This window comes from Gymnogyps californianus, chromosome 16 (assembly GCF_018139145.2).
Source record: "Gymnogyps californianus isolate 813 chromosome 16, ASM1813914v2, whole genome shotgun sequence".
Lineage (NCBI taxonomy): Eukaryota > Metazoa > Chordata > Aves > Accipitriformes > Cathartidae > Gymnogyps > Gymnogyps californianus.
In genome coordinates, this window is record NC_059486.1 from 8,288,906 (window position 1) to 8,314,889 (window position 25,984).

At 44.7% G+C, this 25,984-nt stretch overlaps 1 protein-coding gene across 2 annotated transcripts in view; it reads right to left on the reverse strand.

The window, feature by feature from the left end:
• The window catches only part of FBRSL1 (fibrosin like 1), a 560,327-nt gene that overhangs the window by 17,963 nt on the left and 516,380 nt on the right, over positions 1-25,984 (reverse strand). The window contains exons 8-12 of one of the 2 annotated variants that reach the window (XM_050906498.1): positions 10,344-10,740; positions 8,526-8,779; positions 4,093-4,307; positions 1,829-1,879; positions 802-897 (exon numbers count right to left, since the gene is read on the reverse strand). In XM_050906498.1, coding sequence (XP_050762455.1) covers positions 802-897; positions 1,829-1,879; positions 4,093-4,307; positions 8,526-8,779; positions 10,344-10,740 — 1,013 coding nt within the window. Of the gene's footprint in view, positions 1-801; positions 898-1,828; positions 1,880-4,092; positions 4,308-4,398; positions 4,560-8,525; positions 8,780-10,343; positions 10,741-25,984 lie in introns of both variants that reach the window. The other variant, XM_050906499.1, reaches the window with a different exon arrangement.

A 25,984-nucleotide genomic window follows, 5' to 3' on the forward strand; every position in this document is an offset into this window, starting at 1 on the left:
TGTTTGGAGGGATCTAACAGTTTCTGTACATTTAAAAATAGTTAATAAAAAGAACAAGTCTGGGAGGAAAAAAAAAGCAGTGCAACCCACAGAATTCGCCAAAAATGGTGGTTATCATGGTAACATTTCCAAATGCCAATCAGTGCTAGTGGTAATGATATGTTACAGTTGCAGTGCACCTTTCAAACACACTGTCTCAAAGAAGCTTGCAGGCATTAATCAACCCTTATAAAACCCACCGCAAGATAACTTCATAGATGAGGAAGCTGAGGAACAGAAGATTTAAGCGACTTGCCCAAGGTCAGACAGTGTCGGAGCTGGGAGTAAAAATTCAGCTCTTTCAAATTGCTCTACCCACTTACAGCAGTCTCTCCCTATTGTTCCCACACTTGTACAGTCAATTTCTCTTTTTTTTCTCGGAATAAACATAGTTTATCTTTTGCAATCTCAGCCGTTAAATTTATAAAATGATTTGAGACTCACGGGTCTATTATTAGCTGTAAATATTTCAATCAAATAATGCATTTGACTGTATGCTTCTCTTCCAGTTTCAGTTGACCTCCCAAGTGAACCACTATATCCTGTTGCAAGGAACGATCTGTAGTGCCAAGAGAAAATCTCTGCTGAAGTGTTGGCTGCTTTGTGCAGAGGATGCTCACAGATCTGCAGGGTGATCGCTTCCAACCCTGTGCTGCACTTCTGCTAGTTAAATCATGTGCTACAAAATCACCAGAGACACAACTCTGAATACAGTTTCTCTCCCAGCAAAAGAACAAAGCCTTCATAAGAAGTTGTTTGTACCTTCGGTTGAAATGCTCCCTGAAGTGACCCAAAGGGACCTGAATGTGGAAGCATGGGTGGCATTCCAGGCATTGCTGGAGGATAGGTTGGAAAGAACTACAAAAGAAAAAGAGATGCTTATGTCACAGGACAACTTGAACAATAATGGAGGTAGGTGCCAAGCCTGGCACATACAAAAATAGTACTGTGTTGAACGAGTGCCACAGTGAAAATACACACTAAATTTGCTTTCAAAATTTTTAAGAGCAAAGCCAAAACTTGGAAAATGCGCTCATCTGATGAATTTTCTAGACAGTGCTGAACAAGTGTGCCTTTAAAATATGTGGACTATCGCAGGAAGCACAGAGCATTCACCATTTTTAGAGGAATCAGAATAATTTGGGTTTTATGTTCACTTTTGGTTAACTTTGCATTTTTCTGCAGTAGCAAACAAATCGATCCTGTTTTGAAATGTGACCTGCTTTAATTTTCAAAGCAAAAAAGAACCACAAGATGCTGCATTGCACACTAACCACAGGCAACATGCACACCACCTTGTAGTTGTGTAGGTTGGGTTAAGTTTTGCTTAGGTCTCTCCTGAGCACATACAGCAGTTTTACAAGTCCCAAAACATGTAGTTTTTGTGCTTTGGAGCAGTGGGGAGCACCAGGAAGAAACCACCAGTCTGACTTACTCCTGTGACCTGAGCAAAATCTTGTGAAAGAGCCATGCACTCCGGGCTGCTGCACTGTGAGAAGCACCAGCTGCAAAGATACTGCAATGACCACTGATTTAGCAATTTCTGCGCATTCCCTGCCATCCCAGGCACAGCAATATAGAGCCGCAGCAGCAAAAATGCAGTAGACAAAGATTTAAAAAAAAAAAAGCCCAAAGAAAATTTTGTACCTTAAAAAATAAACAAATATCAAGACGGAAAAAGAGCTTTAGGAATGAATGAATCAAAACACTACCGATCAACCGAAAACGAGCAAAAGAAGTGCAAGCAGAACCATTAACAAAGACACCACCTAGAAAGGTAAGCACTCACGTTGGAATGTCGAAAGTAAGGGTTGTCTAATTTGGGAGCGTACTTGTCAAACTGGAAAGAAAAGAGAAAAAAAAGGAAACAGGTGAGTTTGGTTTCGGCAGTAGCGGACACATCAGGATTTCAACACAGACAAATAACCATGGCCTGTTTGTACAGCATTTAACAGAGCAGAACTGACTGGTTATTCCATACTTGCTCATCAGGGAGCTGACTGATTTCCCAAAGCTAACGGAGATGGAAAGGCGCTAGCCCCTGGGTTGCGCTGGGTGCTGCTGAGTCTTACTGCAGAATCCTGTTGGCAGGCACTACGTGAAGAGGTTCCTTCACTATGAAGCGAGCAGTCCTGGTATCTGCAGTGCAGCGAAACGCAGGGAAGTTCAGCTCCAGGTCTAGATCTGGGATCTGCCCCTGGAGCACTGAACTAGATCACAGACTAGAAGGTAGGGAATGTTTTCCATTAGACTCCAACGTCTACTGTGGGGCAACCAATACCAATTCCCCATTTTCTGGGTTCCTGTAAGTGCCAAAATCCTTTGGAAAAGGGCTTAATTGCTTTAGATGCACAAATCTCTATATATCCCCCCTCCCCTGCAAAAGAGAGAGCACCCCAGAGAAAAGGTGATTGTTAACCTTTTCCGTTCCAGCATGGGGTTTTAACACCTCCATGTACGCAGTCTGTGCCCTGTATTTATGACCATTTGTCCTGTACCACCTTGGAAGCAAAACCAAAGCATATATACATTGCATTTTTGAACTGTATGTACATTCTGCAGGGGAGGAGGGAGTGGGGAAGAAGGCAGGGAATGGAGCTGTAGGACCCCATGAAAAGCTGCTTATTTGGCAAGTCAGCTGCTGCTTCACACTCCTCTATGTGCAGGAGAGTAGATTTGTAATTTCATTAATTACAGTTATTACTGGAGCCATGTCCCCTCCAGTGTAAATACCATAAATTACCAAACACATGCAGCTGTAAATTTCAACACTCTTCTCTGGTGTTGGGATTAGCAGACCTGATCTAGTGGAATATAAGATGTGAGTGAAATATAACAAAAGAGCCTTGCAAGCTGTTTTTGCTATGAAGGCTGACATCAACGGGCATGGGTGGGAGGGGAGGGAGCTGTTCACAGGATCGGATATCAGGATTCTTAAATAACACAGGAGATTTCTGAGAAAAGTTTCAAGATTGTTTTACACAGACCAAGAAAAGAAGGGAAGGTGTTTACACACGAGTACATTGAGCAAACACCTGGGGCTGGATTTTGGGTGGTGATATTACTTTTAATTGTCTTGCTGCTAAGCAGATTACAACCCAAGAATGTCATCAGGCAGTCAGCATTGGGAAAGAAAAGTGAGAAACATTATGCTCCTTGAGTTCTTGGTAGTTCTTCCCAAATGCTGCTTTTGCTGTTACTCCTGGCTTTTGCTAACCTTAGCAGAAGAGGGCTTTTTCTACGTTTTGGACACAGTGTGAAACTGGGAGGGGGAAAAAAGCTGAATCTTGTTCTTTCAATCTCACAGAGTAATTGCCAGAAATGGGGAGAGAGTGCGTTTTAAAGTACTGACAAAATCCATTTGTAGCAGATCTCTAACAATTTTGTAACAGCTGCAGCAAAGTCCCATTGTGTTACAAGCAAATTCAATGGCAAAACACTAATGCTTATTACATGGCCAGGAGGATCTCTCCCACCAGAAGAACCAGCCACACACAAATTAGTGCTTGTTGATGTAATCAAATAATAAATGCCAAAATCGATATAGATAAGGGAATTAGGAGGAAGAGGGACAAAACTCATATTGGATGAGATGCTGCACTATGGTGAGAGCTCTGGGTAAGCAAGTACGGTCTGCCCCGCAACGAACAGTTGTGGGGACTGCGTTTGGTACTGGAGGCCACCGATCTTGTGGCGTCCTTGTTGGTGTGTTTTGGTGTGTCATGGCACCTGGCTCTGGGAAAGGGGGAATAGAAATACACAGCAGGACACACGAAAAGGGAAGCTAAAGGGACTCTGGACTTGTCTCATGGGTGCGGTATCTGCTCATTGGTGGCAGCGTGGGGGACCTGGAGGCTCGGTGTGGAGGCTCTGGATGGAAAGGGGGTCCCTTCGGGAGTGCTGGGCCTGTCTCTCCAGGCCTCCAGGTCGGAAGGGCAGGAACAGCACGCCTGGCTGAAATGAAGAGGACTGGGTTTTGTTTGACAAGAGTGGGTTAGGCTTTTTGACCAGAGATGCTCTACTTATCCTCACATTTTGGGCTGGGGTACGCACCATGGGAGGTGCAGAGGGCGGCATGAGCGGCGTCTGGGGCAAGCTGGATGGAAAAGGAGTGAATGTGTGCTGGTGGGTGTGTTGGTGCTGATGCGTGTGTTGGTGCTGGTGAAACTCCGCTCTCAGCAGCGGCACCGGGCCAAGTGAGGCAGCGGCCCGGTCCGAACTCTGAACCAAAAACCGGTTGTTCAGCTCTTGCCTGAGCAGTTCGTGATCTAGAGGAGAGAGAGAGAGAAAAAAAAAAGACACAGAGGCCCGTGGGCCTGTGAGTACCACAAAGACGGAGGAGAAAGAGTCAATATTCACCTGGCATTCCCTGTTTCTGCAGGTCATGCTGTGGTGGTTTTCTACGTGAGGACTCATTGGTGGAGGTAAGAGAGATGCCTGTGACAAAGTACCAATCAGAATCCCCGAATGAGGCTGGCAATACATGATTGGTTGGTTGAATGATATCAACAGGCTGGTATCTAAAGACAAGAGAGAACACCATGAGTCATCACAGCAGAAAACATCATCGGGGGCGTCAGCAAGCATCCGCCCCCGGCCCCCCGCCCGCGGCCCCGCTACCCCCGCGCAGCTCCGCCGCCCGACGGGCTACTCCTCCTCCCCGGCACCTGACGGCCATGGCACCGAGGCGTCTCCGGGAACAGACCTCGGCGCTCTGGTCTCACGGCCCGGTGGCCGGACCCTCCCGCACCAGCAAGATGCTGGGGAGCACCCTCGAGGACAACGGCTCGCTTTCGAATGAGTAATACTGACCTGTTGCCTTTGGAGGTTTGCAATTCAGAAGCATACATGTACACTGAAAACGGACGGTGGGCCTAACATGTGTGTTACATTCTAACATATATGTACTTAAGAGGTAAAATTTTGACAAGATCTACAACGCGATGAGATAACCATGGATTTGGGTGGTTGGAAACTACCTGCTAAGATGGCCATTTCTCAACAGATTCCTGTGCCATCCTCCCCCTTCTCAGCCCCAGGACATGCACACAGTGACCGAGATCATCCATCCTACAAATTGAGGCCTTCTTTGCAAATAAGTTTTTTTTGAGATCTTAAACACTAAGCAGTCCTTCCTCAATTTCTTACAGGCTATAATTGTCATTTTTTGTCCTTGCCTCCAGGCTTTTCTCCTATGAGAAAATATGGAGGAGGAATCAGGGGGAAGAGGAGAAACACTGAACTGGCTCAAGATCTCATGAAGGTTGCGATGACTGCAGAAAATAAAATGTTCCACCATATGACACGTGGCCTCTTCTCAGCACCCTCCTCTGGAAGAACCAACTTGCACTGAATTTGAATGTGGTTTAGGGCAGTGGAAGATACCAGCACTTTAGAAATGATGTGACTGAGGACAATAAGGACAAAAGTCCACTTTCCCATAAATGTCTGATGGTATCAATTACATCCAGCTGTGATTTTGCCTAAGAACTTCAAACAGGAATCAGCACCCAACATGTTAGATGTTTTCTGAGCTGAGAGCAACCTGTGTCATCAGCTGCCGATGACACACACCCATTCCTGACTGACCTACTTGCTACTGAACTTACATGAAATTTTTTAGTGTAACACCCCTTTTAAACTACAGCACTGAATATAAAGGGGCAAAAGAATACATGTGCTTTAAAGTTTTATTTCATATTCTACAGGCATTTCTTTTACTTATATTTTTCAGAGTAACATTAGAAATGCCTAAATCAATCACTTTCTGAAGTGACATGGTTAAGATCTTTAAAAACAGGCACTCTGACAGGGAATTTCACGGTCTCTACTACCACTTAGAAGCCTACATCTTATTGAAAGTCACTTCTGAAAGCAAATTTCAGGTGCCTAAGTCATTTGCTTTTCAGTAATAAATGTACTGCTAAGAGCAGGTACTGTGTACTGCTACAATCTTTATAATCATTAATGCAAAAGCAGAAAGTACATATACTTGTGATACTGAAGCCTAAGGCACTGGAGCAAAAAAGTCTATAATGGGTTCTCCTTGGAGCAAGCAAACAAGAAAAAAGAAACCTAGGCTGAAACACTTAGGTCCAAAACCTAACCTCTTTAGAGAATATGAGCATGATTGCGTGTGTGTGTGTGTGTTTACGCATTTAAATCTGGCATGACTTAAAGAAACTGAATCCTTCTGTTAGCATCAAGATAATCCACTTTTCTGGAGGGAGAGATAAAAGCGAGTTGGCAGTTGTAAGTGCTCTGATATCCAATTTCTTTAAGAGACTTGAAGTCAGACTGATAGATTTGCAGCTGGCTCCAGCCCATAGCCCTGTACCACAACTTTGGCCTTTGTCAGGAAAAGAAAAGGCCCGGAGATGTTTGGAGAAGCGGTGTGGCACTTGCAGGAGTGGCTGCTTCATAGTAAGGATGGGACTGCCGAGAAATAACCCAGCTTTGTGAAGGGCTCTGGGCAATGTCAGGATCAGAACTAAGTTCTTATGCCTACCAGCAACGCCTTGTCCCACGGGTCTGGCCATGTAACACCACAACTAGGAGCAGAGTAACTGAGCAGCCCTTTGAATGCCCAAACACTACCGCTCTGTGTGCGCACATGAGGTGGGCATGGCAGAAAGAGGTCAATCCTGCTGATGTTGCTAGGTACCCTCATGTTCAGAAGAGAAGACACAAAGAACGCTGTTTCCTCCGTGTATCCTACATCAGGGCCAGCCTTGGTGCCCTTGAGTAGAGGGCAGCAGCCCACACGAGGGCTGCTCCTAAGCTGTATAAGCTTTAGGTTTCAAAGGGAAGAAATGCCACCAGAAGTGCATTCTTGTTATTCAGAGACCTGAATTTGTACCATCAGTGAATGCAGGAGCTCTGAGCTCTGCTTCTCTTCTCAGTAACAGCAACAAGTGTGCCAAAGTAAATTTAAAGGAAGAGCACATTTTCCTCCAAAGAGGGGGGAGAAAAAGATGACAAAAAGGAGACTTCAAAGGGCCATACCCTCTCCGATAGCTTTTCTAAGCTGGTGCTTTTACTGAGAGCACACATGCACTCGAACGGCACAGCAAGGACTATGCTGCTAGCGGCAGCTGGATCCTAGCTCTTCAGGGCTGCTCAGCAAGATTGTTTGCTTTTAAGAAACTTTTATGTGAATGACAACAGAAGCTCCTGGCTCTGCAGCACTCTGTATCGATTTTATGATGTGCCAGTTTGCAGGCATTTCATATAATGCAGACAAGAGGCATTTCACTGTCTGCAGGGTTAGACGCCCAGACCTTTCCCTCCACTAACTTAGGCTTCTTCTGCTTAAACTGCAAGAGAAATCCTTTTAGTAGGAGCAAGACTGTTACTGTTTCCTGGCAAGCTGCTGAATGTGAATAGGTCACTTGATCTTGCACCTCCTGAAGTTAATGGTGAAAACATACTTGCTTTCAGTGACTGCAATATCACGCTTTTAGTGAGCACATTGCTATTTCCTTTTGCAATACTTTCAAAGTCTCCATCACAGTAGTCCTTTGCCTTAAACAGGGGAAGCAATGAATAGGTCTCCCACAGTGCTGCCAACATCTTCCCAGCCATGTGGTTGAAATTCTAGACGGTGCCAGGGCCTGTGAAAGCCGGCAGCTTTGGCCTATGTGGTCCTGCTTCTGGCTAGGAACCCACGGCACTTTTGTCTATCATCGTTCTGAGAGCTCACTTTGGACCAATTCACATTTTTCTTTCATTTAAAGAAGCAGTTATAAATAATGGGACATCATTTAGCTCCTGGAAGAAAAAAAGGGGATGCAAGGCCATCAGACTTTTCCGCAGCAAATCTGCCCTCTCCTTATTCCTTTAACTGGCTTCACAGGAAACAGAGGGCGCGTTTTTTGCAAAATGTTTGTCCCGTTTAATCCCTGCTGAGTTAGTTGTGGAGTCAAATGCCAGATCAAAAGGAGGCCCCAGCAAGTGAAAGTTGCAGGGAAGTTTCCAGCTGCCAGGGTCTCTTCCAGGGACAGCTGTAGGCTAATGGATAAGTTATAAACAGGGCATTTAGGGCAGAAGTGACAATAGAATGGGGGCCAGGGCGAACAAAGGAAACTTTTTAAAAGGATGCAAAGATAGTGAGAGCTGAACAGTAGAGCTTGTCAGCTGAGCTGTCTCTGCCTCAGACAGAGGATCCTGCTCTGCCAGCAGGATGTGCTGCTTGTCAAAGGATCAGAGCGGGGGATAGGTGTTCAGTTAGAACAACTTTCTGGGACGATGAGAAACAGTTTCAAAGACTTCTTATAGGAAGCTACAGTGCTGTCTCTACAGTCTCTCATCTGGTAAAGCACGTCCAGGTCTCCTACCTGCTTCACGAGCACTCTCACAGTTCCGGCACACACTGCCCACGGAGGGGTCTGTGTCACTTCATTTTACCTGCCCACCAGCCAGCCCATCTCTCAACACCCTCCAGTGCATGCACGGCAGATCAGCCCTGGAAGAAGAAGGGAACCTACCCGCAGGGTGACCTGGTATCACGAGGCTGTTGGTAGGTAACGCTGGTGGAGGTGGCAGCGTGGGTGGGGTGGCGAACATGGCCGGATGGTGCTGGTGTTGGGTCTGCGATCTGAGAGAGAAGTGCGAGGTAGCAAGATTAGAGATGGAGAGGGGCAGAGCTGGGCCGGAGGAATGGTGCGGAGGAATCTGAGGAGAGAGGGGAAGGTGTTTCGGGAGGCTGATGCTTGTTGCACTGCTAGCACTGCTGCTCCGGCTGCAGAGAGAAAAAGATGGGGGGAAGAGAGACAGAGAGAGAAAGAGAGCGTGTTACAATACAAGACTGAAACAGTACAAGAAATACACTACCAGAAACAACACAACTATGTAACATTGATTTCCCCAAGCTTATGTTTTTGTTCTTAATGGCAGTGGAGACAGTAACAAATCTTAATGAACTTCTCCAACAGGGCAGGATGGGGCTTGGGCTCTCTGGAGCGACATTTCCTTTGATGCTTGAGCAAGTTACAATCTTCAGAGCTATCTATGAGATACTGATGAAGGCCACAGAGGCAGCTGGATCTTGCACCTTTATTTAGCCTCTGATGACCTTGCAGTGGCCATGTGTGTCCTTGTGATCATACGACGCAATTACTCTAATTCCTTTTTCTGTTGCTCTGGGTGCAGAGAGTTGCATAGTGTGAGTGACTTTGGGACCAAGTCGTATCTGCTGTGCATGCTGTGTAGTTATATTCACACAAGCATGCAAACACACACCACGCTAATAAATTTTTCTCGTAATAATTCTGTATTTTACGTCTTCTTCTTCTATTATTATGACTCCACTGCAAGTGATCTAAGTTTTGTGGGGTGAAAGGCACTATTACTGCAGTTATTATTTAGTGTAATTCCCACAATACCAATTATTTGCTGCAATCTAAACCTCTGAGATATCTTGAATAGTTTGAAACATTATTAATCATTTATACTATGCTGGCATTTACAGGGTAAAACCACAACAGAGCTTACGTATGCAGGATACTATGAAATACACATTAATGGCAGCTCTCCGTATTCGTATTTTGACCATTGTGCAGGGAAATATTATGTTTTAAATCAGTTTTCTCATCTTGTTTAAACTAGCCTCGTTCTGGTTTGGGAGGCAAGGCATGTTTTCTGTACCAGCAAAAAGACTATACAGGTTCCAGCTGACTGGCTAAACTCTTCTCTAGAAACGTTTTATCCATACCATTTTCACCCATCCTACTTACTGGATGGAGGCAATTTAAACAGCGAAGCTAAGCCTCCTGATAGATCTGAACACGTCAGATTGAAGCAGATTTTTCAGCCTACAGAGAAGCCTTGTTCTAAGGGACACAGCATTTTCCGATATAGATATCCCTCTTTTGATGCTAGTGAATCAAAAAACCTGTGATAACCATGAACAAACTTACTTCAATGGAAGTCTTTCCGAATATGAAACAAGGGAGTTGCTCAAACTCAGACCACTTTAAATTTCTACGGCAAGAACTAGCCAGCTCAGACAAGGCAGTGCAAAACTCCACTAGAAACTGGACCTAAAGGAACTCTACCCCACAGTTACACATGCCTTTCTCCCAGAAAGGGGGCATTTATCACCATGTCTCAAATGCAGTTATCCACCACTGCTGGAAAATCCAGCCTGTGGAGTCAGCACAGAAAGTTCAATATCCAAAACATGGAGCATCTCACACAGACAGTAAGAATGCTCTTGTCGCACCTCCCAGCAATTTCTATCCCATCTGAAAGAACCTTTAGCCCAGCAGTAGCATAAAGATGACACAAGTATCCCTTTCCCCTACCTGATATTATTGAGTCCGTTGTGGGCCACCTGGTGATGCACTTGGTAATTGAGAGGTGGAGGGATGTGACTCGGAGGCTGGGTCCGAAGCTCAGGTATTAACTGAGGCTGTGACTGCGGCCGAGGTTGAGGTTGTGACTGTGGCCGAGGCTGCGGCTGAGGCGTGAGCCTTGGTGGTGCTGGTGCTGAAATCACTGGCTCCTTCTTCAACAGTGGGCTTGCTCTGGCGCTTGACGTGGGCGCTGAGGAAGTCGAAGTCACAACGGCAGCTACTGGCTGGGGGCTGGGGATAGGCAGGGCGAAGGGCACGTCGGTGCTCAGTTCCCGGCTCCGCTCTAGCCCAGACACCTTTGGGACATTGGCTGCTTTCGCTTCTGGCTTGTCATTCAAGGTGGGACCTTATGGAGCAACGAGAAAAAGAACAAAGCACGTGCTGAGAGGTCTGCATTTGTCCCTCTGCTTGGTAGAACATATGCCTGAGAAAAAACAAGTCATGTTTCAGCTCGTGGGAGCATCGTGGGAGCACTGCTGCTACAAGATGGATGTATGTTTGCGTGTCTGTCCTTCTGCTGTCCTTGACTGGCTAGTCTACAGTACTTGTTAGCATGTAAGAGACTTAACTGTCATTAAACGAAGGCATACTACAAAGAACATATAGCTTTGTGACTTCTACAGAGTCCCAAGGTTATGTACAGTAGGAGTGTGAACGGGTCTCAAGTTACTGCTACAGTATTTCCTGCTCAATGTAAGTTTTAAGGCTGATAATGAACTCATGAACACAAGCCTGATCGTTAAGACATTTCATTTTCTCAACGCTCTTTCAAGGTAACCTACATTGTCTTTAGCCTCAACTCCAGCTACAACGCACCGTGACCCAAGCACTAATCATTAATGATAACCCCACCTGGCTTCTAGGGACGAGGCTACCTGGGATCTTCATGCAGCAAAGGATGGGACAGTTCTGCAGCGAAGCTGTGACATTGCCGTTCTGTGGCCACACACTGGTGTGGAAGAACAGAACAGAGAAGGCTGGAAAAATCCAGTCAGAAGTGCAGTGAGCATCCAAGTGTAGTCCTGCTCACCCTAGGTATTGCACACACCTGTATGCATAGCATGTCAAAACTATCAGGAATGCTGTGACCTTGCAAAATGCACCTACGGTGAGAATTCCATATGGAATTACTCCTTCTATGATGCCAAGTATTTCCATTTTTCCAAATTAAGCTAAACAAAGCAGCCCAAAGGGTTAAAAGGCTGGAAAGGAAAAAGGGAAGAGGGAGGAAAGGCGAGATATTTCAGATCAAGCAGTATCCAAAAGGTCAAAGACAACTGAAAGGACCAACATGAACGTGATTCAACTCCCACTGCAACTCTCTTTTTGACATAATCTGTGTATCCTTGAGTGCACATATACCCACAATTACGAGAAAAGCTGTTCATGGGTTACGAGAACTAGTGCTGTCCATGTGTTTCACGTGCACACACCCCACCATACATACATAGCACTTCTAACCGACTTTTAGGATACATGCTTTTATTATCCACCAGAACGTGTTGAGGGCTGTTTGTGTTTAGCTGGCTTGCAGACACGCAAGAGATGCTACCTACACTCATTAGCATGCTCCCAACACCCTCATGAACAAATTCCACCTTTGAAATTTTCCCGTCTCTTCAAAGGACTGAGCCAGTTCCTGATGTAGGAGGTGTGGAAATAACACAAAACACACACCGCGAGCTAATTCTGGCCATGCAGACGCTCTAACCAGGCGTTTATGAATGCAGCCTATGCGAGGCCAAAGTCCTCACTGCTGCTGCTTTGACGACCCGAGCACCACCACGCCGGCGTTAGATGAGAGGAGGACAGCGATGAATCAGAGCCTGTAGCACACCGGCTCACTTCCGGTACAGAAAATGCCCACGTGGTGATGGCATCTCCTTGAGATAAAAGGCAGTTTCCCACACTGCTTCTGGCTCTGCTTCCACTCTCACCACTGCACCATTTCCTTCATCAATCAATCAATGACTACACATATATAAATTCAGAATGTGAAAAGAGAATGAATAGAAACATATGAAATATATTTATCCGTTGAAAATGTCTGAGGACTTGTGGCCTCAAACCCACAAATAACAGGAACAGAAGCCTTTCCAAACACCAGTGCTTTGGCTGGCAGCAAGTACGATCAACCCTGTACTTTCCAGCACCTTATACATCTTTACAGGTTTGGCACAATGTCTGGAGGTCCTAAATTATTCCCTACAACAAATACAAGGCTAACTCTCGTTTCAGTGAATTTCTTTTTCAAAGATGCGTTCATGCACCACAGGTACCTTGGTTTTAAGATGTAACTAGACTTGGTTCCAATGTTATTTACAGTGACAAAGAATTTATTTCCAAAATCAAATTCTCATCGCTCTTGTGCACCATTATTTTTTATAATGCCAAATATGTTTGTGAATTTTCCTCAGATTTTATTACTAACAATTGAAAAGTTGTCATTGACTAGTCAAGCCAGGGGTCTCCACACTGTATTTTGGAGGAAGTGTATTCACAGCTGTAGATCCCACTGTTTTTCAGGAGCTACCCATTAAAAGCAATTGGGTTTCATTCCTGACCATAGGTTTCCTGAGAGCCTATTAGCTCTTTCCATCCAACAGCCTCCTCCTACAGCGTTAAACTTCATATTGTGTAATTACAGGCAATGTAGACGAATGGTGTATATTCAAAACACACTGGCACCACAAAAGTTAGTTGAGTAAAAAGTCAATTAGATCCAAAACAAATCAATAAAGTCCCGCATTAAAAGCAGCTGTTTGACCAGTTTTATGTACAACTATTGATTCCCTGTGGTTTCAGCATTAGTTCTCATTTGCAATTTTCTCAAAGCAAAAGCTCATGCTCCCTTGCTGACTGAACTGACCAGCCAGCCTGGTCATGTTAGTTAGTACTAGGGGTACATGACTAATTTCTGCTGCCAACTTGCATCTCTCAGGTTGCAGTACTGAAATGTTTTTGTGTTTCATTCTCGACAACAATGAAAATACCCAGATGCTTTTTTTTTTCCCTCCTCTGGAAAAGCTACAGGCATAAGTGTGAGTATCTTCTCTCCTTTTGTAGCCATGTCAAGCAAAAGCAGAAGCCCTGAGAAGGGAAAGATATGGTGTGAACTCATGGGTGAGTGTGGAGAAGCATGTGAGAGACAGCAAAATCCCCAAGCCTTCTCAGCCACCACACAGGAAGGACGGTGGGCAAATCCTGGTGTTTTGGTGACTTTGCTGTTTCCCCTTCTGACGGCTGTGATGCAGTACAAGAGAGAGAAGCTGCTTCATGTGGCTGACTTGAGGGTGAACTGCAATGGATGAAGGGAAGGGAATCACACGTGAACAAAGGACAAACCATGGAGAGAAATGGCAGGAAGACAGCAATGCCAGGCACTGGGACCTGCCTGATGTTTGAAAGTCAAACCTTCTGAAAAGGAAACTTTTCTCACATCTAGGTGTTTCACTGAAGTCTCTGGTAAAATAGATTTGAACAAAATGGAAAGCAGATGCCCAAATAGAAATACATCTTATCCATAGGTCTCACTACTCTAGAAAGCACAAAAGGCACTTCTAAGCAAAGACTTAAGACCCTTCACTTCAGCTAACTCCATGGAGTGCCATCCCATGACTTACTCGCACTCTGACATGGAAGAACATACACGTGTCCTGGTTTAATTCTTTCCTTTCACACTCTTCTACCAACACTTAATTCTACTTATTCAGTGCCTGTTTCCGATACCCAGTCACTAGCTAACCATACTCCAGAGGTCTCCAGAAATCTGACAATTTCGAGGCTATTTTCCCTGTGCAACCAAAGAAACAATGAATTTTGAAGGCTAGAATTACCTGGTTTCTTAGGTACTTAACAAGATCCTTATCATGATACCTATCACAAAAATCTCCCATTCAAGACTTTCCTCTCCATTCATGTGAAAGTCTCTGAGCTACCTTCCCTGAAATCCCTCAGGAAGTTAATTTTAATGATTTTAACGAGAGATGTTGCCCATTCTGATCAGGATCTCAAACTCTGCAGTTTCTCTGTAGGATGCTCAAATATCCCTCCTAAGGGAACTACACTCTTGTATGCCCAAGTTCCTTCCAATCGACCAGGCTGACTGCTGGTTACATACGGAAACATCCCAAGGAACGAAACCAAATATTCCCTTTTGTGCAAGCTGGATCAGGTTTCATCGAGATCCTTTCAGAAATTCCTGTACTTTGGCTCCTAATCTAGCCCTTCTGAGCAGACGGACCCATGGAGCTGAGCACAACTGCCCTGACAAAAGCACAGACCCACCAGATCACACCACAACGTTCTAGAGGCAAAAATGTGTTTATTTTTACCAAGTCCTAGAGTAATTTTCATGCTTAATGATAACAGGCTGAGCCAATTTGCCTAAGACTTGACAGTCAGCTCCAATAATTCAACCTTAATTAAACCTGAACGCATGTCAGTTCAGCTCGTCCCTTCACAGGAAATCTGACATTTGCAATGATTCGTGTTTCAGCCATGCTATGGGAAGGCTGGATCACATCTGCCATTCTCCACCATGCAGTGCGCTACCCCTTTTCAGCATGCCAACTTAGTTTATTTTCTAACCAAACACTTTGGACTTCTTCCATTGAGAGGTTTTCTTAAATGAACAGACAGTGAAACATGTCTTGATCTCACGGGGACAAATGATGACTGAGTGCGAGAGACAAGGAAGAAAGGGCTGAAACTGCTCTAACAAGAAAAATAACAACAACCTAGGATTAGTAATTCTTGCCTCCTCGATCAACTAATTTGTCATTTGGAGTGTTGCAAAATTTTAACCTCTCTGTATCTTGGGCTACATCCCATTCCAATTTAACCTGGTAAAGATGAAAACTTTTAACAACTTTTAAAAGAACAGAGAGCTTTAGCTAGTGCTGCTATAAATCTGTAGAAACAAGAGTTGAAGTTTAAGGGAAACCCCAAAGTCAACTACAGTTGAATTTGCTGCAAAAAGTGTGTTTCAGAAGGAGTTACCTGAACCTGAAAGACCATCAGCGTGGATCCAATATGAAACTTCAGTGAATTCAAAATCTGTGATGGGAATAAACACACACTGCCCATCCCCATCCCCATGGCTGCACTGGGTGACATGCTTGCCAGTGTGTAACTACACAGCATTGCAGGCTAAATACAATACAGAAAGTGCCAGACACAAATTAAACCTTTCTGTTACAGGAATTTGCTTTCAAGCTGATTAAGAGTAGCTCAAGTGCAAGGGATTAAACATGTAAAGGCTGCTTTGAGAACTCCAATAAGCAGTTACTGTGTTATACAAACAGTACTTAGGGCAACAGCAGTTCCAGCCCTGCCTCTTGCTCTTTGCAAGCTGCTGGTTGCTGCTGAAAGGGGACTGTCAACACACATACAATGTGATTGGAAATAATCTAATCCTGCTTGCACGCCTTTCCTTTGTCTCTTGAAAAAAAGAAAAGTGGAGTCATTCAGATGTCTTTTTGCAGTCTCCCTTGTTGTATTCAAACAGCAAGGGTGATGGGGTGATGTGAGAAAGAAATTCCTCTCCTACATCCATCAATGACATCTTTACCAATGGCAATTTCCCAAGAAACACAACCACCACCATCTGCAGCCTATCTATCCACCCTGTACACATCCTTGAAAACAGACATAGGCCAGGCTGGCTATGATGAACCCTGCTCCATATCATAATTCCAGCAAGAAAAGCTGCAAAAGCATCACCACAGGAATTACAGGGACATATGTGGCAAGAAGCTCAGTATTTGAGAGTTGGTTGATGAGTCCCAGAGACAAGTTTTGAACCATCAGCATGGGGAACGAGTACAGAAGAGCATGATTTTACAGCAGTAGGTCAAAACAAAGAAATAACTAAAGGAGCGTATTCAATGAACTTCAGTAAACCTTTTTTTTTAAAAAAGTGAGCTTTTAGAGTGCTGCATAATGTATTGTGGATATGCAACATATATAAGCACAAGAGAGAATACAGCATTTTGCATTGGCAATGATAGCACTGACACTGGTAGAGTGCTTACAAATGAAAATCAAAATTTCAGTGCTAATTCTTTATCTCTAGCTGGCTTTTGCTTTTATATAGATGGCTTTTTCATTGCATTTTAGGAGGGCAGCACTATTAAAGACATTAGATGATTAGCTCGGTCTGCAAAGGTAAGGCAAGCAGAGCTACAACACAGAAGCTACTCAACTTACGGGGCACCAAGTTCCTCCACCTATTTTAATGCAAGTCAGCTTAAGGCTTGGGAAAGTCTTGGGACTCGCACATAAAACCACTGTCTGGAAAGCTCTGTGGTGTGTACCGTGAACCATTTTTAATATTATTGTGAAGCAAAGGCCAAATTTCCATCGTGACAGCAGTGTACTGCACACGTTAGGTTGTGTCAAAAAAACGTTCTCCTGTGATGTGGGCTCCTCAGAATGTCATAGGCCTCTGGCGGATTTTCCACAAATAATTGCAGTGTTTTCTCACAGAGGAAAGCCGAGCGTAAGCACAAACCCTCACGCCTGGCTTTGAACCCGCGCTGCTGAGCGCAGCCGCCTGTGTGCGGGGGAGCAGGTCTTTGTTCACGGCGCGGCTCCCCCAGCCCGTCCCCACGACCGAGTGCCGCCACGGCTTTCAGCGGGAAGCTCCTTCCGCAACCCAGTCTGGATTCGGCCCCTATCACTCAGTTCATTTGTACAGAGCTGTCTGTCAAGTCAAATCGTCTTGTTGCAATCTGAAACACCCTCCGAACAGCTGCCACTATCAATTACTCTCCCAGACAGCCTTGACTATCAGGAAGAGAACTGGAGCGAGCACTTGCCAGTTTTAATAAACTGTGTTGCCCAAGTCATTTAACCTGCTAGATTGCTGTACGCTGGGTCTGTAACAAGCCTTCAGCTTTTCAACCTAGAAGAAAGCAACAGTGGCAAAAAGCTGTCAGCTTGGTCCTCAGAATTAACTTCCAAGGGTGTCTTTTCCCCCCCTCTCCTTTCTGAAGCACCCAAGTTCAAAAGTAAAATATCTTCAAGTCATTTTCATAATGTCATGACAAGGAAAGCATCTCACATTTTTAACACAAAGCCAGCAACTCCCAAGAGTGAAGAGCCGACATGCTCCATGATTTTCATGTTAGGAGCACACCTGAGCAGAGAGAGCTCCTCTCTCCTCTGACATCCACACGGACACATCCCGTGGGCACTCTCCAGCGCCGGCTCTGTCCATGTACCAGTCACCACCACCCCAGCTATGCTGACACAGTCGAGGGCTTCAGGATGCCTTGACCACCTCCAGGGCTCTGCACCTACCACTCCAGCCTGGTTCCTTACACTCTCAGTACGGTTCCTCACCCAACTGAAAACTCAAGCACGGCAAATTTACATTTACCCCGGTACTTTCAGGACTGGTAGGAAAGACTTCCTAAAGATACATTTATTTAAAATTAAAACACTTCCATCCAGATCAGTGTTTTCAGTTTGTGGCTCATGTATATACCAAGATGTCTGTGAATGTTAATCAAAAAGAAAAGGTCTATTGTCAGTAGGATTAATTTGCCATATAGGAATCTGCACTTCCACTAGAAAGCTTATTGCACTCTGCAAACCAAAAAGAAGATTCAAAACCACTAAGCTAAATGTTTTCCTTAGCCAGCTACATAGATAAGAGCCTTTGTTGTGAAAGCTTGCAGCACAGAAAGATTTCACTCTCTCCCCTAGAAACTGAGAGCAATAGCATTAAGACCTACGGACTTGACGCTCATTTGCTGCTTTACGGTTCTTTAATGGGATGTTTTATTCCTAGAGATCTGGGAGCTTTCCATGCTCTATCCAGGCATGTTAGCTGTAAGCATGCGTGATGACGCTCCAAAGCTGCAGGAGCTGAATGAAAATGGGTGCCAAACACAAGGATTGGGGCCAGAGCATAAAGAAGAAGGATCACCATTCAAATCCCCCCAAAGTAAGTCACACTGCATTTTCCTAGCAATGCTGCTTCTGGCAACATTTCAATGCAAAGCTGAAACTGGATTTGCAGCTAAAGCACCTACTGTGGATGCTGGCGTTGTAATGAGATTGAAAGTTTCATACAGGCTTTTAATCTAGGGCTATAATGGTGGACCAAACACTGCAGGGTTAAATCTCTTCAGTGCTGCTCCTAAGCAGATGCTGGATGCCTAAAAACCAGTGACGCAGGAGCCACTCTATTGCCCTGGCCACAAAACGTTACTAAAGCTTCTTGTAGTTACTTACTAAAGGTGTGTTAGTCTTGTTTTGTTCTGTTTTTTTAATGTGCGATGGCATATTGTACACCTAATCTGAGTGACAGACAAGCAACAAGGTAAATAAGCTATTAGAAAGACACCCCCCGCAACATGAAAGCAAGCAAGAAAGCAAATACTCAACTCCAGATGTAAGCTTTTGAACAGACAAAACTGCTATATACCAAGGAATCTTATGATTTTAATTAGTCAAACAAGGGCAAATAATAAACCATCAACTACTACATTACAGGAGAAAATGTACTACTTTTGCTGTTTGAAATCCATATCGATTCCCATCTAGCCTGCCAGTGAGTTATTAATCACTCCAATTAAATCATGAACACAGGTCTTTACGCTGAAATTGAACCCCCACCAATAGATCGATAACTCAAACCTCCAAGAGCAATTACTGCTCAGCATAATAGAGCAGCTTGTTACAGAGAGCTCCATGCAGACCACAATTCTCTCTGTCGTATCTTTCACAGGCAGTGCAAACAAACTGGGAAAAAAAAAAGATTTTATAACTATTATTTTCAAAATAAACAGACATCTGCTGAGAGTTACCTAATCTCTCTCACATCACAGAGGCAGATCTGCCAAGGTCACATTGGAGACATGATTACATTTTTTCACAATTTGTTATTCTAGCAAAGCCCTGATAAGATTGAACTATTGAAGTTCACACTCTGGTTTAATTTCAAGAGGTTAAATGCCAAATCCTTTTCTTATTGCTACAAGGAAGGGATCTGCCAGGCTGCATAATACCCTGTGTGGGCTAAGACAACAATTTTGTTTCATCTGCACAGTCTTATGAAGTTTTTTTTTTTTTTTTAAATGACATCAGAGAACTCCAAACTCCCAAAGAATCATTTAAAGTAAAATCAGAAAGTGAGACTGTTCCGGAGGAGTGCAAATGACCTTTCAGACCTTCCAGCCTGGAGAAGTTAAGTCAACGGCTGGCTGAGAAAGCACACTTGCTAACCAAAACCAGAAAAAGGCAAGAAAGAACATTCTGAAATACCAGATCATCTCTGCTGGGAACAGGAGATGATTACCCTAACCACCCAAGCGTACGCAGGGTCACAGAAATTCCCATCTCTGCCTTGGAAGACAACTGATGCTTGTCCTGATGCAAGCAAAAGAGGAACCGTCCGTGCTCAGGCTCTCCGAGTGCCGCTGCGCTGCTTAGCTCCGTCCTCTCCAGGTGAGAGCCGTATTTCTGCATGCATCCTTGCTTCTGATCGGCCGGCCACTTCAAGCAGGCCCCTGAGCGCCATCCATCATCCTTCATTAGGGGAGCTATTGGCAGCCAATTAAGTGGTGATGGACCCACACCACGAAGCTAATCAAGATGAGTTCATACTGAACCCTTCAGCCTGCAGGCGCTGGCTCCTGTCTACGATGGGTGTCGCATTACTGCTTCTTCCCCTTGCCGGCTCACTGTTGGGTATGTAAAACCAGCCTTGGCCAAGGCTCAGCATACGCATGGAAAAATGACACCAAATCAGGCAACGCAAGAAAACAAGCAAGTAGAGGGGCAGTGCTACTGCTGGGATCTCACCATGGCTTTCCACCGCCAGACACACAAGTAGCTTTTATAAAAGGGAGGGAGGGAGAGAGATTATCTATTCCCCACTGCAGCAGAGGCAGAAAGAGCCCAGACAAGTTTTCTTCCTCCCTAAAGGTCAGAGATTGTAACGAGTTAGAAAGATCAAATCCTGTTGTGATCTCTTGTCTGGAATGTGGTATGCGCTACTCATGTGAACTACATCAGCTCAAAATCCAACGTCCTACACACATCTCCTGAAAGAGAGCTCATCTCTGGTCTCTAGATGACCACATGCATCAAATTCTGTGCTCCTGGTTAGCTTTCCAAACATTTTTACTGGAAACGCAGAGGCACACAACAGACCTTTTAACACACATGCACGCACGCGCACACACACATCCAAATTCAGCCCACGGATAGATGCATATGGATTCAAACTGGCTTTTCAGGGCAGAGGAGAACCCTATATAAACCAAAATTTTAAAGGGGAAGAACCCTCTTTCATTTTCACCCCTTCCTGAGTCTATAGATAAGGATACAAAGAATCATGTCTCTCCACTTAAATCAACAAGTGAGCATTACTTAGAGCAGAGAATTGCTTGTAACAGTGTGTGGGATCCCCCTTCCCCAGAACTCAAAGGCCAAGCTGCACACGTTCTGTTAGGCTCCTAATTGACACCATTCAAAACAACTGAGCTTCAATGTAGAACAGCAAGGGGATCCAGATTTGCTTCAAACCAACTGTGACGGACCTGGCCTCCTCAGTTCCAAGCACAAAGCAAGAAAGGCTGTCAGACTTCAGCTAACATCAGCAAGAGCGAAGGGTGTTTCAGCTGAAGGCTACGGCAGGTTCTGCTAGAGACAGATCCTGTTTCACGGAAATACGGTGGCATCAAGCTGGCTGTGCAGCCCAGGAAGCCAGTGAACATCATCTCCAGGACCAGGTGACAGGGATGTGCAGGAAACACGGCTGCAGAGTGAACTTGTGGCTCTGGTGTAGAGGACTGAAGATGCCATGGAAGGAAATTCACCTGTAGAGCTGTGCTAAAGTTAAGGAGCCACAAAACCTGCCCATTCCCCACATGCTTCGTGCCTACGAGACCCATTGTTTCAGCACATTGTACTTTGTTTAGGAGGCTCTGTGCTAAACTCTGCCATTTAAATTTTCAGGGATAACAAAGACAGCAGTAATAATTTCTAATGGATTTAAGTCTGCAGTGGTCTTTGCTAGATGTCAGAAAACTGCAGAGAAAGACTTATTGTGCCTGCGTGCAATCAGTATTTGAAGTGCCAAAGCTGCTTTTCTGGCCCAGGAAAGCCAGAACTGAAAGATATAAAAGGGTGGCAAACAGGATTGTTTAGAAGTCATCTCAGTAACCTGACTAACTTCCATAGCTGATGTTATGGCTGGAGTTGTGAGAATGGAAAGTTCTGCTGCAAGGTGACTTAGTCTCTGCTAGGCAGGAACTGAAAGGAGTGACTGACCATTCACAAATCAGCAAAATCCTGTCTTATGTATTTGTTAAGTCCAGCCCTCGCAGTTCAGTAACTGCTGTCACAGTAGTGCTGATATGCTTATAATTTGGGAAAACAACGCTTGAGATTGAGTGCTTGTCAAGCCGGTCCAGCGCTTTCCAACCAGCAGCTCCCCATACCCTGCAGCATCCCACTGCCCTCCCTCCCCATTCCCAGGCACAAGGAGGCACCTTCCAGGCAGATCCCTCCCTTAGATTTAGTAGCACCACATTACTACTCTAAAATAACACATTTAGCTGTTACAAAATTGCCTCCATTTTGCTGGCAGTTATGCAGTAGCACCTCTTTCCATTAACTTTCTTGAGAATCCACAAAAGATTGAAGAAAAACTGGAAGAATTTTCCTGGAAGCTCAGGAGCAATAACATCTCCCACCTCACTCCTATTTGCATGGTCAAAATCCAGCTCTAGAGCTGCTGGAATGGCATCTTAAGAAAAATTGAGATATTGAAATTAACAGACTGAATACATTCAACAACATTTCAAGTTGCATCATGGATAATTAAAATATTTAAGGGACAAGCTGCAAGTTGTTAATCAGGGAACATTTACTTGAATGGTGTGTGCCCTTTGGATTTGGTCCCTATGGCAACCAAATACTCACTCCAAAAGGATGCGCTGGAAGAAGCATGTCAGGAGCTGCCTCAACGTTTTAATTCACAGAGTGAGCAATGAATAAATACAGCTACTGACAAGCACAGCACAGGCAAAAAAGGTTTGTAAATAGCATCAGGAAGCCACAGATGGCCTTTTGCTTTTTAAGATTGAAAAAGTCCACTCTTCTTTTAAACACACCCACTATAATGATCAAGAAAACTGGACTGTGTTGCACATGGGGTGTTGAATCACATGTATTAGCTACTGATAATAGAAGTTTTACGACAGAGGAGCTTTTCTTCAGTTTCTAACTTCTCAATTCTTGAGAAATTGTGATTGTGTTTCCACAATCTCCCCATATTGGAAGTTGTTGCATCAAAGTCTTCAGAAAAATCTTTTCTGTCTCACCTGGCTCAACAGGAGACAAACTTTGAGAATGCAACAGCACATGAAGGACAGCATTGCAGCGTGCTCAAGAAGGAAAATGTGAGGGGTGATTGGCTTTTCCTTCAAAACAGGAAGAATGGGTTGGTAGGCAATAAGGAAAAGAGTACTTCACTGCATCGCAGAAGGCAAACTCCTTCAGCATGATCTCAGAGTGTGTGAAATGCAGCTGCAAAGCTCCTTCCAGCTTTCTCCTTTGATGAAGTGTGAATTCTTCAATGGGCAGTAGAAATTTTGGAAATACTTTGGTGCCGGAAATGCTTGAGGATAATGTAAGATCTGGCATCTAATAAGATCGAACAGAGGAACATTGTGTTGTGCACTGCAATGGAATCACACCCTATTAATGAAAAGGTACTCTTGAATCTCTTCTTGCAGGAGTGTTTATGGCTGCGGAAAGAAATCTCACAAGGCTGGAGGGTGCTGGATGGTGCAAGGCTTGCATGGGCTGCTGCAATGCCAGCTGAATGCAAAAAGCCTGAAACAATAACTCAGCACTTGTAAATCCAACTGCTTGCTCTTCATGCCTCTTCCTGCTGACTCCTTGGAGCCCCTCTACATCCACTGTAGTGGCCCTGCAATGACTGTTAGGCATAAGCACAACAATTTCTACAAGGCTGCTGGACAGAAGGGGTACCTTCAGCTGCAGGATGTCAAGGCCATGGAAGACACCTGTGATTCTGACATGCACGAGAGTCATTCAGTAGAGCATTCACTGCCCTACTAACTGATGTATTTGGCTTTCTTGGTGATGGGATTTGCTGGGAGCCCCAGCACCACACAGCTCTGTCCTCTCCCACTTCCCAGGCAGAGCTGCAACTCTCACAATCCCCACGTTACCCTCGGAGCTGGAAGTGGGCAGGCACTGCCAACAGTACTAACCTCTGTCTTAGGCACCAAACAACAAGTACAGACTCAGACATTTGTAAGGATAATCACAGGAATTACTTAATGCAAAACTGCTGCACATTTTTATTTCAGTATTGGGTGAAAGAAAGAGACAAGTATCTGGCCTTAGCCTGCAGATACTTTTCCAAGACAGTAATTGCTGCATAATTCATATTCTTGTTTTCACGTTTGCCATGTGTACCAACAATCCTATTGAATTCACTGTAAGTTTTTCCTTCAAGTCCTCTCCATGTCATAGTTTTTCCAAACAGCAGAAACACAAACAAGAAGCAGCCCAGTGCTAAGCAGCAACTTGGGTTTGGCAAATTCCTGTAATCCCAGATTCTTGCATATTAGGAGGGGAAAGTGGGGTCCAAGCTAATTCTTGAGAGTTGCCACTCCACATTAGCACAGCAGACAACATCTTTCACTCATTATATCTGTATTTCCCTGCAAGCAGTTCTCTGTGAAGTCAGAATTGAGCCTTCGTATCTCTACCCAAAGCCACCTGCTCCCCATCAACTCCAGATCACACAGGCTGGAGGAGTGCTGCCCTCTACATGAGGCAAGGCTCATAAATAGTAAGTATTTGCGACTGATAGGAAATCTCAGCACAGTTAAAAGCAATTTATAGCTTCCGCACCAACGAGGCTCACAAAGAAGTGCTAGCAGTGACGCAGGTCCTCAAGTCAGCCTTTCAGCAAGGGTTTGAGGCACCTTTGCTCATATTAAACTAAACTGGAGTTTACATACTAGATCCTTGCAGGGAGGGGATTCCTTCTTTGAAGAAATGCATTTGTTCTAATGGACTCGAAATGGTTAATCAATCTAATGCTGACAAATGAAATGCCTCATCTCTCAATGTGCAGAATCCAAGTTCTGGTGCACTGGTTTTGTTTTTGAGGACACAATATGGTTTTGTTTTTGAGGACAACACTCCAAACTGCCAGCGGTTAGTTTCAGGGAACCACCTCCTCCCACATTAACATATTCATTTGCAAAATCTATCACATATGTTGCGTGCAAACTGGCTGAGAGTTTGATTCAGCTCTGACAGCATGAGAACCTCTAGCCCAAATATCTGAAAGTAATAAAATCCACACCATCCTCCTGATTCCTCAAGCTAACAGTGAATTGACCTATATTTACTTTGCACTATCAGTAGTGGGGAACCTACAAAAATATGTAACCACAATTACAGACAAAACAGAAGGTGCACCAGTTTCTAACATGTCTCCATTTTAGCTTCCTCCTCCCTTGGCTTGAAGGATACTAATCCTAAATCTAGCATTTTGCCTTTCCACTAATTTTCTGCTGTAACAAGAAGGGAAATGGTAAGCCCTGTTCAGCTCTCAGACGCAACGGTAACAAGGACCACAGATGAAGCTGGAGGACCAAGGGCCCTTACGCCAGAGCAACGCAGGACTGGGACACTGCATTGCAGAAGAGAACAAATCTGGCTGGCTGGGCTGCGGTGCACGTAACACTGCGCAGCATCCTCATCCCTTTGCCCTGCCTTCTTACTTTCCCAGCCACATCCATTTTGGTTTTCTTGGGTATCTAACCAAATTGCAACAGCATCTATTCATCTTACGCAGAGGCATGTGCTTGTTCCCAGAAGATGGGAAACAGTATCACTGGTCCATGCCGGGGCTGTGGACCTCACAGTGGGGTAACTGTCACAGGAAAAACGCAAGCAATAGTGTTTTTGTTACAGGCTATGCTCATGGCTAATGGACATGACTGGACTATCACACCCTACCTTATGATCACTCCACAAACAGAAATTAGGCCAGGAGGGACAGAGCACCCATTATTTCATATACAGACACTGGAAGCAAGGAAAATTATGGACTAACCCATTGCAGACAGGAGATGTTCCTGTGTTTTTAAAAACTTCTCCCCAGCCCTCTGTTTCACAGGCAGGCTGGCTCAGAGCTAGGCTGTTCCCACAGGCTCTGTGCTCCCTAGAGCTGTGAGGCTGCCGGAGGCTCGGAGTAGCTGCTCTGAATGAGTACGTTTCTTCCCATTAATTCATTAAAACCAAAGCCAGATTTCCCTTACGCTAGGTGCTGCACATTTCTGAAAAATCCCGGCCTCTTCTAAGACCAAACACAACCAAGAGTGGCAGGAAGGAAGCAATGATATTCCCCATCATGAAAGGAGGAAAAAGGCACCGAGGGAGCAGTCGGCCTCTCTGACGCCACACCACATCTCCAGGGACTAAAGCTTTGCTGCATCCACAAGATAAATCCACCTTCTCCCCCTCTTCCCACAGCAGCACAGAACAACTCCCCCATTACCAGTGCTGGATGCTGGTAA